Source organism: Nanorana parkeri, unplaced genomic scaffold (genome assembly GCF_000935625.1).
Source record: "Nanorana parkeri isolate BGI_ZX_2015 unplaced genomic scaffold, ASM93562v1 scaffold1965, whole genome shotgun sequence".
Classification (NCBI taxonomy): domain Eukaryota; kingdom Metazoa; phylum Chordata; class Amphibia; order Anura; family Dicroglossidae; genus Nanorana; species Nanorana parkeri.
Genome location: NW_017308233.1, coordinates 120,633 through 134,070, shown reverse-complemented (window position 1 = coordinate 134,070; position 13,438 = coordinate 120,633). Strand labels below are relative to the sequence as shown.

Sequence of the window (13,438 nt, the reverse complement as noted above, 5' to 3'; positions counted from 1 at the left end):
TATTCATATAGAAACAAGCATAGCCAATTGGAAACAAGGCAGATTGCCTTGTCTGTGCGATGGGACTGCACTGGAGAAAGTGGCCAGCACAGCACCCAACACATCTGGTGAGAATGGGCCCTAAATCTACAGCGCTCATAATATTATACTTTATGATCCTGTCATGGTGGTCCTTGTACAGGAACTGCAGCCACTTGCTAAGGCGTGACAACTTTCTCCCAATTGTGTTTTTGCATTGTCATCCTGTTACATGGGACCCTGGTGAACATGGCAATTGTTTATGATATATGGCACTGAACTTTTAACATGGTCTGGTTTTGCATACCTCATTATAGGGATGGCCTCAATACTTTCTGAGTCACTTGCCTGGAGTCAGCAGGAAGCTTTAGCAGTCAGAGGAAAATTCCTGATCAGCATATTTGTTTCATGTCAGTGAAGCTTAGGATCAGCATGACAGCCAGGCATCCAGCAATTTGAAAATGATAGTTCAGCACTGGCAGCCTTGGAGTTTCCTCTCATAAAGTGTTTTGTCTAAAAGACACATTAAAAAGTCTATAAGATGAAAAGCTTGGTGACAGCTCAGTGCTCTGTTTTCAGCCAGTACATTTATATGATGGGAATTTTGCCGGCTGAAGCAGAAAAAATTGCCGAGCTCAGAAAATGTTGTGGACCTGCCAGACTGGAGCGAGTGGGAAGTGTGTTATATTGGTGTCATACCACACTCATCATGGAGAGAAAATGAGCAAACAAGTTCACCGAAACCTCCAGAGAGCATCAACTGAAGTGGGGAATTGGGGGGCATGTCTGTATAGAGCATGGGTAGCCAACTCAGGCCCTCCAGCTGTTGTGGAACTACAAGTCCCATGAAGCATTGCAAGACTCTAACAGCCACAGGCATGACTCTCAGGGATTATGAGATTTGTAGTTAGAGTGCAGATGGAGGGCTGGAGTTGCCAAACCCTGGTATAGAGAAATGTGATTACTATGAACAACATATACATTTTTAAATATTTGGCCAGTATGACAGAATGTTTTGTGAAATTAAGGTGGTAGGTGGAGGTTGGAAGGGTGGAATGGGCTTTAAATATCTCCTGCTGCTTAGGGAAGCTCCTTTCAATTACACTGGAACTGTTCTTGTGCCCCAAAAAGCCAAAGCTATGGGTAACCCTTAAGATCTATGCATGTGTATGTAGAGGTGGGGTTTCTTGTAGTATTAAGCAGGTACCTTGTCATATGTCAATGTGCGTTTCCTTTGTATGTTGGCATGCTTTATTGATGTGCATTTCCAATGTGTTTTTATTTTATGATTTGGAGTAGATAGTTAACATATATTGACAAAGTCTTGTCAATATCTGTTGCCAACGCATCGAAATGCACGTAACATTTTGTAGTATTTTGATGCACTGCCATTGGCTTCTATGGGTCTACACATTCACTAATGCTTACCCTAACTCTAATGGTAACCCTAACTCTAATGGTGACCATAACTCTTACAGTAAACCTAACTCTAATAGTAAACCTAACTCTAACTCTAATGGTAATCCTAACTCTAATGGTAATCCTAACTCTAATGCTTACCCTGCCTCTAATGCTAACCCTAACTCTAATGGTAACCCTAACTCTAATGCTTACCCTGACTCTAATGGTGACCCTGACTCTAATGGTAAACTTAACTCTAATGCTTATCCTGACTCTAATGGTGACACTGCCTCTAATGGTAGAACGAACTCTAATGGTTACCCTGACTCTAATGCTTACCCTGACTCTAATGCTAACCTTAACTCTAATGGTAACCCTAACTCTAATAGTGAACCTAACTCTAATGGTGACCGTAACTCTAATGGTGACCCTAACTCTTATGCTTACCCTAACTCTAATAGTAACCCTAACTTTAATAGTAACCCTAACTCTAATAGTAAACCTAACTCTTATGCTTACCCTAACTCTTATAATAAGCCTAACTTTCATGGTAACCCAACTCTAATGCTTACCCTAACTCTTATGGTAAGCCTAACTCTAATAGTTAGCCTAACTCTAATGCTATCCTAACCCTAATCCTTACCCTCAATCTAATGGTAACCCTGACTCTAATAGTAACCATAACTCTAATGCTTACCCTATCTTAAATTGTAACTGTAGTGGTAATTCTAACTCTAAAGGTAACCCTGATTCTAATGGTAACTTTAACTCTAATGGTAGCTCTAAGCAATCCATGTGAAGAATTTTAAAAATGATTTCAAAATATTTGAGATCTTTATTTTTTTAAATTGTTTTTTAATGTCATCTATATGATGAAAGAGCAAAATCATCTCCCACGCTACCTTAAGGCCCACAGGAGGTACATTGGCTCAGGGGTACTCATTGACCTTATACTGTATATCATTGACCAAATATGGCCATGTGGTCATAGAAGATCAATGATGTTACCAACATCCCAACCTTTTGTTAACATGCAGCTGCAGAGCAGGAAATGCATTGACCACATCTGATGAGACAGCTTCTTTCCGGGTTGTGGGTCCCACCACCATCCCTACCGGGACACCAGCTAGGGAAGTCATTGTGGGGTACCACGTTTCATAAAAAGTTGTGCTGATGCATGGGTCAAACAGAAAACTGTTGCTAGGCTTGCAGGCAGCATTTGCATCTTGTGCAGGTGGCACATAGTTTAGCAGGAGAGGAGGTAGTCCTACTGGCTGTGAAATGCGGTATTCCATACATGATATAGCCGTTCTGCTGGTGCACAGCGACCTGCCGGTTTTTTGGGTTTTTTTTTCACATGGAAATTTTTATAGTGGAGGGGCCTGAGAAGTGGACCTTCCTTGCTCATGCAAGATCCCCTTTAATGCAGCACAAGCAAACATGTAAAAACACATGCAGCACTGCAATGCATGGACCTGGGGCTGGAGGAAAAGTCTACAGGAGCTAAAGCATTTGGCTTCATTCACACTTGCCACCTGCCCTTTTGTCCTCTATAGGCAAAGGAAAATAAGCCCAGGCTAGATGCTGTGTTTATGCTTCTAGATGCTTTAAATGACACATGTGGCCAGGAGTGTGCACGTTTCTCCTGTGTTTGCGTGTGTTGAAATGCTTAAAAAAAAAAAAAACCTGCGGAAAGCATGTTGTAGATTTTGCTACATGCACTACTTTTTTGCTTTTGCAGCGCATATAGTAACCCATTTAAACCAGTGGGGACATGCTGCAAAGGCAGAGAACAAACGCACACAAACGCAATAACGCATGCACCCACAATGCGTGCTCCAGCTACGCCTAGGTGTGAACGGAGCCTAACACCCCAGTTTACTGATTGCAGCTGTAAAGGCTCAAAAATGAAGAACAAAAATGATAAATGCACTTTTTTTTTCTCTCTGCAATTTGGATGCATTTATAGTGGAATATACCTTTAACACAAAAACCAGATTGGCTACACTGTTTCCATCCAGTTTGTTACATTGTATCCACTAGAGCAGCTGCCAAAGCAGGAGGAAGGGGGATGCAGGGGATAATTTTCGCATGCTCAGTGCGGGGGGATACAGGGGATACTCTGCGCATGCTCAGTACGGGGGATACAGGGGATGCGGTCTTTCATGGCACAGGGATTCTTTAAGGAGGACGAGCAGCTCCGGAGGAGGGGTTATGCTGATGAAGGATGGACATTCTCGTAGAGGAGACTGAGCATACAGGGAGGAGAGGAGAGGCAGGCTGGGCACACAGGCCTCTCTCTACACCGGGATAACCGGGGACACCGTGCAGGGAGGGGGGCTCTTTCTACTTGGCCGCTGGAACGCTTCGCTCGCTGGTTATGCATAGGATCCCATCTGTGTGTGCCCCCCCGGAGCGAGCCATCGTTGTGTGCCCATCGCAGCAGAGCATCCCTTATGCTGGGCTAATTGTGCCAGGCTGCACGGCACGAAGACTGGGGACTTTCTGAAGCATCGCAGACTCCAGCGCGGCTCACCATGCTCTTGATCACCCCGGGCTCTAGACCTCTAGATAGCTGGCAGTCACTGGTGCTCTTGTGGCAAAGCTTCCTTTGGATTGTGTGCGCGGTGTGTGCGGAGGAGCAGTACTTCAATGTAGAGGTAAGGCGAGCTTCTCCCGGATCATCCAATCCAACCCAACTCTGCTGGTCCTACGAGCTTCTCCTCTATGGGTCAGGGTGATGGTCTGTGTGAGCTGATCACAGGTCTGTGCTCACCCAGGTGGAAGCAGATCCACATAGTTTATACATAGGAAGTGTACCCTGATACAATGTAACTCTGCAAACACATTCTGATCTTTTATTTAAAAACAATTCTTACAAGAAGGCCATCATGAATACTTCAACAGTTGATGTGAGAGGACCTGGGAGTGGGGGGATAACTTGTCAGGGCTTAACATCTGGTTCTAGAATCCTGGGGGCAGTTGTGCAACTGATTCTGTTGGTTTTCAATGGGAAATGCAATTTTTTGGGTTACCAAAACCCGAAAGGCTGAAGATGCATGTGATCCCAAGGTTGAGCAGCGCTGTCTGAGATCACTGATGCCCAATCAATGGGTGAGCCAACTCCTGGCTACCTGGTGGCATCTGCTCAGTAGGTACTTATTTGTGAATGACTAGCCGGAAAACATGTGCTACCTATACCCTAAGCAGACAGTCATGGGCCAAGGAATGCATATCATTTCACCAATGAGCATTTCAGTAAGGGCTTGTTCACACCATCTCCAGACCAGTCCTAGATGCATTTCCACATGCGTGTTTTTGATGCATTCCTGTGTGTGTGTGTTAATAACTTATTAAGGCTTAAGAGAATCCTGAGTGCAATTTTGCAACTGGTTCTGTTGGTTTTCAATGGGAAATTACATTTTTTGGGGGACCAAAACCTGACATGCTGAAGCATGTCACAATGATGCATGTGATCCCAAGGTTGAGCAGCGCTGTTCAGGATCACTGATGCCCAATCTGTGGCATCTGCTCAGTAGGTACTCATTTGTGTATGACAAGCTGGTACAGCGCTGTCCAGGATCACTGATGCCCAATCGGTGGGTGAGCCAACTCCTGGCTACCTGGTAGCATCTGCTCAGTAGATACTTATTTGTGAATGACTAGCTAGAACGTGTGCTACCTATATCCTAAGCATGTACACAGTCACGGACATCATTTCATCAGTTAGCTTTTTAGTAAGGACTTGTTCACACTATCTCCAGACCAGTTGTGGATGCATTTCCACATGCACATTTTTGATGCATTTCGGTGCATTTTTTCTTTTTTTAAAAATTGATTTTGCTTGGGTTTAAGTGTGTTCTGTTGCATGTACCTGCTGTTTGTGCGTTTCAGAGCGGGAAAAAGCATTTCAAAGTGCTGGAACTGAACACAGTGGTGTTAACTAGCCTTATTTACCATTGGAATCACTGTGTATACATTTATCATGCCAATAAAAACCGCAGCGGTCTGGAGATGGTGTGAACAAGACTTAAATGTTTTTGAATGGTGTTCATTTATCTCTAGTGCTGCTACACACACCACTTTTCATATATGAATGTGGCCAAGGAAAGTCAGGGACCCTGATGGGTGGACACCTAGGAGTAACCAGATGCCCAGGGAGCAGAGAAGAGTAGGACATTGTATTTTTATTGGGGCTTAGGAGTTTTGTGGGGCACTCTATATTTTTGGGTACCAAAATCCTAGCATGCTGACAGCCTGAAGAATGTCACAATGATGCATGCGACCCCCAAGGTTGAGAAGCACTGTCCAAGATCACTAATCGGTGGGTGTACCAATGTAACTCCTGGCTACCTAGGTTGTTACTAGTGGCAGCTGCCCAGCAGATACTTATCTGTGAATGACTAGCTTGAACATGTGCTACCTATCCCCTAAGCATGTAGACAATCATGGGCCAAGGAATAATAATCATTTCACCAGTCAGCATTTTAGTAAAAGGTTTTTGAGTGATGTCCATTTATCCCAGGTGTACACACCACTTATTATATTTGAATGTGCCTAAAAAAGTCAGGAACCCAGATGGGTGGGCACAGAGAAGACGAGGGCATTGTATTATATTGGCGTCCAGGAGTTCTGTGCAAGCCAATCAGGTTCTTATATGTTTTACAGGTGCACTGTTGGCTTTGGGTCTATAGAATGCATATTCTGCATGATGTGCAAGAAATGCTCTTACCATAGCTATACTGAGGTGTGGTCTGTATTGTATTGGGCAAAGGGGGCATTATTGCTATTTCCCTGTCCAGGGAGCAACATTCCCTCTACAAGCATGTGGGTGCATTAGCTCCATGAGTGCTGTGCCCTGCAATGTGTGCTCCCCACGGGGGTACACGTATCATTGGTTAAAGAGCTTTGCTCTAGACCGGGGTGGGCAACCCTGGTCCTCCAGCTGTGCTTTAACTACAAATCCTCTGGCCTCTGGCAGTCGTGTCTGTGGCTGTTAGTCTTGCAATGCCTCATGGGACTTGTAGTTCCACAACAGCTGAAGGGCCAGACTTGCCCACCCCTGCTCTAGAATGATTGGGAAAAGTCAGAGATTAGTGCACACTACATGACCTGTTGGGACCCACTGACTTATGACAGTTTTGTTCTTTTCTCTATTAAAGCTGAACTCCATCCATACCGTCAGTCTTTCTCATGTACTGAAATTGCTTACTTTGATTTTTTAATTTTTTTTACTGATTTCACTGCACATTGTGAGCTTCTTAAAATGTATATTGGAAGTTTCTGCATGTCAGATAGTGCCCACCTCATTTTGCAGGCTCATGGTCATCCAGCATTATCTAGCTCTTTCTTTCCTAGTCTGACTGGGGCACCCCTTTCATTCATTGAATTTCAGTTATTGAAGTCAGAGGCACGGCATTACGTGTGGGTTATATATAGTTTGGTCTGCATGCAAATGCAGTCTGCCTAGGAACTCTCATTCCCCCAGACTGACATCCATCTAACAAGGCATTTTGATATTTGCATAACTCCTCCCAAGAGCTGACCCACTGCTTGCATTACATTTGAGGGCTTTTGAGAAGGTTACAGAAGAAGGGTGCTGTGATGATTTTAGGAAGCTATGTACAGCACCCTGCCTGCCCCTCTCACCAGCCATGATCTGCCTCCAGTTACTCTGAATGTTCCATATGCTCTTGCCTCCAATTACTCTAAATACTCCATGTGTCCCTGCCACCAGTTACTCTGAATGCTCCATGTGTCCCTGCCTCAAGTTACTCTGGATGCTCCATCTGTCCCTACCTCCAGTTACTTTGAATGCTCCATGTGTCCCTGCCTCCAGTTACTCTAAATGGTCCATGTGCCCCTGCCTCCAGTTACTCTAAATGGTCCATGTGTCCCTACCTACAGTTACTGTAAATGTTCCATGTGTCTCTGCCTCCAGTTACTCAGAATGCTACATGTGTCCCTGCCTCCAATTACTCTGAATGCTCCATGTGTCCCCACCTCCAATTACTCTGAATGCTCCATGTGTCCATACCTCCAGTTACTCAGAATGCTCCATGTGTCCCTGCCTTCAATTACTCTGAATGTTCCATGTGTCCCCGCCTCCAATTACTCTGAATGCTCCATGTGTCCCTGCCTCCAATTACTCTGAATGCTCCATGTGTCCCTGCCTCCAATTACTCTGAATGTTCCATGTGTCCCTGCCTTCAATTACTCCGAATGCTCCATGTGTCCCTGCCTCCAGTTACTCTGGATGCTCCATGTGTCCCTTGTGTCCCAGCCTCCGGTTACTCTGAATGTTCCATGTGTCCTAGCCTTTGTTTTTTCTGAATGCTCTGAATGTCCCCGGCCTGTGGGTATTCTGAATGCTCCATGTGTCTTGGCCTACGGGTATTTTGAATGTTCCATATTTCCCAGCCTCCGGTTACTCTGAATGTTCCATGTGGCCCTCCTTCCAATCTTGTATTGTGATTGTAATGTCTTCCCTATATTGTAAAGCGCTGCGCAAACTGTTGGCGCTATATAAATCCTGTATAATAATAATAATGTGTCCTGTGCTTTGGTTTTTCTGAATGCTCCATGTGTCCCGGTTTCGGTTACTCTGAATGCTCCATGTGTCCTGGCCTGCGGGTATTTTGAATGTTCCATGTGTCCCGACCTCCGGTTACTCTGAATGTTTCATGTGTCCAGGCCTTTGGTTTCTCTGAATGTTCCGTGTGTCCCAGCCTTCGGTTATTTTGAATGTTCCATGTGTCCAGGCCTTTCGTTATTCTGAATGTTCCATGTGTCTGGGCCTTCGGTTACTCTGAATGTTCCATGTGTCTGGGCCTTCGGTTACTCTGAATGTTCCATGTGTCTGGGCCTTCGGTTACTTCCTAATGTTCCATGTGTCCGGGCCTTCGGTTACTCTGAATGTTCCATGTGTCCGGGCCTTCGGTTACTCTGAATGTTCGGTGTGTCCCAGCCTCCAGTTACTCTCCTTTTGTTCTCAGAGGATGTTTAGTTTCAGCAGCACAAACAAGGAAACTTGAGCTATATGACGGCTCTGTGTTTTGTGTACAGGCAGTTTAGTTACCGTGGGACGTCTGCACAATGCGTCTCCTGCATAGATGTGAGATGCCGTCTGCGTTCTCTGCCATTGTAGTGTCCATCATTGTGTTATTTTCCTGCATGGGATGGAAATACAGCGAGATACAGTAGACTGTAGAAGAGACCTTCTCTGTGACAATGGTGATAGGAACTCTTTGGATGATTTATGACATTGTGAGGTGGTGGTGTATATAGTAGAAGAAGAAGTCACCATTTGGTGAAAGCATGCCTGGACATCGCTTTAAAATATGTTGTTTGATGTAAATCTGAATATGCTGTCGGTGTGTAGAACTGAATAAAAGTATTGGGACCCTTGTGTGAGTAACTTACCTGTCTTATTATAGAAATGTCAATACACTAGATTAGGGATAGGCAAATCCCATCAGGCCTCTGGTAGTCATGCCTGTGGCTGCCAGTCTTGCAATGCCTAATGGGACTTGTAGTTCCACAACAGTTGTTGGAGTGCCAAGGTTTCCCGCCCCTGCTATAGATAGAACTTGGTTTATTTTACATAGTCTGTTGCTTTCTCGTGTAATGACCCTCTTCCTCCTCAATAATCACTTCCAGCAATACCCAGAGCTGAATGTGTCCTCCAAGTCATCTGATTATACTATGTCCTGTGTAAAAACAACATAAATATATAAACACGCAAGATAAACATAAAAAGCATAGGCAGCTTGAAGATCAAACATTGATTAGTAAATATCCTTCCTTGTTACAAACAATTCTAACTTTTGTTTTTCCAAATATTTAGAGGATGACTCGGAGAGGACCTTCAACCCACCTGGCTTTAATTTTTTTAACCCCTCTTACCTGTTAAGCAGGGAGTTGACTCCTTGCCTAACAGCCACAGACTGGGTCTCATGCCGCCATCTTCATCCTTCTCCGTCATCGGGGGCCCTTTCCTTCCATCCTCCGGCCACTGTGTGTCCCTGCAATTGTTCCCACACATGGTGCTCTATAATGTATTGCTGGGATTTGTAGTCCTCTATAGCTGATGGTACATTGTGCTGTATATTATACAGAGGACTACAAATCCCAGCAATACATTATGCTCTGTATGTATAGTGTATTGCTGGGATTTGTTGTACTGCTCTATATAGCTGGTGGTATTCTGCATTGCGCTGTATAGAGGACTACAAATCCCAGCAATAATACATTATACAGCGCAATGCAGAATACCGCCAGCTATAATGCACTATTGCTGGGATTTGTAGTCCTCTATAGCCGGTGCCATTCTGCATTCATTTCTGTATAATTTTACACTTTCCATTTCACTATATTGCACACCACACTTTTTTTTTTTCATTTTGACTTCCACCGCTTCAAGCTCGCTCCTGTGATGGACTGCAATCTCAATACAAACTAGTAGTCCCATCACTGGAGCCATTTTTAAAAATGTATTTTATGTTTTATTCGATTAACCGATTAATCAAACTTAATCGGCTAACTAATCGATTTTGAAAATAATCGTTAGCTGCAGCTCTAATTGCAGCCTCCCAGGATGCCGTGGGAGCAGGGATCCTAGGTGAGAATGGCGGTTGGTGGACAGCACTGGTTAAAAAAAGCAAAAAACAGGCTTTTAAATGTATGGGGTGGGAGGGAGGGGGGTTGGCTGGGGCATCAGGGAGGCAAAGTGATTTAAGGTGGCCATAGTTGATGAACTGGCCAAAATTCGCACAATGGGTGCTGCTCTTGGCGCCTATTTGGCCAGCATTCCTCGGTCAGCGGGGATTCCTTGATTAATGCTCCTAAGCGTTGATGGAGGAATCTGTTTTTTTTCGTTCAGCCCACGGGTTGAATGAAAAAAATAGAATAATGTATGGCCAGTTTAAGTCTTTTCTTTCAGGTAGGAATGCACCGATACTAGTACTCGTACTTCCCCAAATGCTCCGATACTTACCCCAGATACCAGAACTTCTGGTCAGAGAAAGATTTCCTCTGACTGGCAGTGCCTCGAGGGAACGTGGAGCGGCCAATGAGGAAGCCGGGAGGTGGGTAATGACTCACCGCCCGGCTTCCTGATTGGCGGGAGAGCCATCTCCATGCTGTTTGGCCAGCTCCATGCTGATTGGCGGGAAGCAGGCTTCCCAGCCAATCAGCATGGAGCTGGCCAAACAGCATGGAACTGGCTTCCTGGCAATCAAGAAGCTGGGGAGTCTTGTCAATACCCGCCGCCCGGCTTCTTGATTACCCGGGAAGCTGGCTCCATGCTAGCAGAAGTACTGGTATCAGAGAGTACCAAAATATAAGTATTGGTACTGAATACCAAAAACAGTATCGGTGCATCCCTATTTTCAGGTAAGGTTTCATTTAAATAGCAAAATGTCCTATAAGTTCTGACTTTTTTTTAGCCCTTGGGTTTTAGGTGTTCCCACTTTTTCTACTTAATAACAAATATATAAAACCTAGCAGGGAGAGTGAACCAGACAGATGCAGACCTCAATCACAAGAATCTGACCAACGGAGTCCATACATACATAAACCATACTTCCCCTGTAGATGATTGGATGAATCAATAAACACAGGTCCAATTTACTGTGGTAAAACTGGCCATACACTGCTCGCATTTTAGCTGAGTCTGTGGCCCCAAAAGGTTCTTTTTAATCAATTTGTGTCGAAGGAGCTGGTCCAAAAATTCTCATCTGAGCAGTGACTGCAGCCAATAAGCGGAAGTCACTGATCAGGTATCCTGATAGAAGTACAGCCGCAGTTCCCCGGCGAGATTCCCTGTTACCTGTTCATAGTGGGGATGAAGGAAGTCAGCATTTTTTCTCATTCAGCCTGTGGGTCTGAACAGGGAAATAAACGCACTGTGAGTGTCCAGCTTTACTCACCCTCTTAGCAACGTTCTCCTTTTCTATTTCCAATGTGCCTTTTAGTTTGACTTTATCCTCATTTGTTGGCATTATCACTGGCACAGGAAGGAGCCTTTAGGACATGTATATAGCAGTTTATAAACGGAATAATCTGTTGTTGAAAATAACGGCTACTTTGAATTTTTTGAAGGAGCTACAGAAATGTTACAAATGGTCTTATTTCATAGATAGACAGATAGCTCTAATATAATATTAAACGCTGGGGTAATACGTACATAATATCATAATATTATGTTGGCATGAACATCACTGTGCTGTGTTTAGTGGTTAGCACTTCTGCCCTGCAGTACTGGGGGTCCCCGGTTCAAATCCTGGTCAGGAGACTGTCTGCAAGGAGTTTGCATGTTCTCCCTGTGCTTGCATGGGTTTCCTCCGGGTACTCCGGTTTCTTCCCACACTCCAAAGACATGCTGCAAGGTCAATTGGCTCCGGTCTAAATCGGCCCTGTGTGCATGTGAGATAGGGACCTTAGATTTTAAGCTCTTTGAGGGCAGGGACTGATGTGAATGTGCACTATGTAAAGCACTGCGAAAAGTGTTAGCGCTACAATACCTGCAGCGGTGTATTTACATTGGTGGGCTGTCACATTGGTAGTTCACATACATCCTCTGAATGATTCTGTTTTATATTTAACTTTGTTTTCTCATTGGAACTGATTAGATTTTATCTTTTTAACTTGTACACCAAGCCAACTTTGACTATGCCAGCCGAGTGAAGATGACTGATAGTAGAAGGCAATGCAGTTTTTTCTTCATTCATATGTATGAGATCTTAGATCAGAAGGTTTAATAAATGTCTGTTGTCACAAGTATGACTAGGTAGTTGCTGATGTCACATTTTGGGAATACAAGCAGTTTATACTGATTGCCAAATCTCCTGAATCTTTTTATGCTGCATCCAGATGACTCTCTCTTTTGAATTTTCTGAATGGCCTTGAAGTTGAGTCAAGGGGAAATGCAATGTATGGTGTTCCAAGGTTCTAAGCAGTGCCTTTTCTTCCACTGCACATGGATTCATGTGACAAGGGATTGCAGTCCGACTGGGCCTTACTTACACATGCGGCACACTTCGATGCGATCCGCGATGTATCTCTTTTCAAAATGCAGTCGAGTGGCTGTTTTTGGACGTTTAAGGGTGGCGATAGCGTTACTTTCCGAATGTCTCTATTATTTTCTCTTATTTTGACCCCAAGAGAAATCTTGCAATTCAATAGCGTTTCGCACCTGTAGTTGCGACGCATCTGTAGTGTGAGATTTAAGGAGCTGTTGTCTGTGACTGATAGTCTCATCGGATTTGCGAAAATCTCAGGACTGGTAGGGCTGCAAAAATCTCAGGACTGGATGGAAAGAAATACAAATCCTTTGTCAGGTAAAACCATTTTTATATATGTATTTCCACTATGCAAATTGCTTTATGTTTGGAGTTCAACTTTAAAGGAGAACTATGAGGTGAGTGCTTTTCACTCACCTCATAGTTCTAGCCGACCTGTGACAATGAGACTGTCACAGGTCGGCTCAGTAGATCAGGAAGTGAGCGAACACACACCGGTGTTCGCTCACCTCCCGATCCTGTCACAGCCCTCTGCCGTGACAGGGGAGGGGCTGCATTCCCTCCTCCCCGCTCCGATCCGCCAGCGCTGACCTCTAGATAGGCAGAGCCAGCTGTCACTCACGCAGCTGGGCGGATCCAGACATAATTGTCGGGATCCACTTCAGCTGTGGCCTCTCAGTATACAGCTATAGCTCGCGGTATACTGAGCTTTGGGTAACGGGAGTACGCTAGTTTGTGTCCTCCCCTTACCCTTCGGAGAACTATGGGGAAAAGCTCTAACCCCATAGTTCTCCTTTAAATGAAGGGTAAACCTGTCCAGTGCAGAGCTACCAGCATTCTTTACCATCTACCAATTTTTTTGTAGAAATTACATTTATGGGTTTTTCAATAATTGTGAATTAATCAGCAATATTAAGTGGAGTCAGCTAAGTGAAAATTAGATCCTTGAAGCAGGCTCTGTGGTAGAGGTAACTCATTAAAAAAAACTAAGTGGCTGC

General features: G+C 44.4%; 1 protein-coding gene across 1 annotated transcript in view; it reads left to right on the top strand.

Annotated features, from left to right (window-relative positions):
• Positions 1 to 3,548: 3,548 nt before the first annotated feature.
• The window catches only part of LOC108800225 (matrix metalloproteinase-16-like), a gene marked incomplete at its 3' end in the record, with an annotated part of 128,206 nt that continues 118,316 nt past the window's right edge, over positions 3,549 to 13,438 (top strand). The window contains exon 1 of the mRNA XM_018572191.1: positions 3,549 to 4,079. Within this exon, the coding sequence (XP_018427693.1) occupies positions 3,957 to 4,079 (123 nt within the window). The remainder of the gene's footprint in view (positions 4,080 to 13,438) is intronic.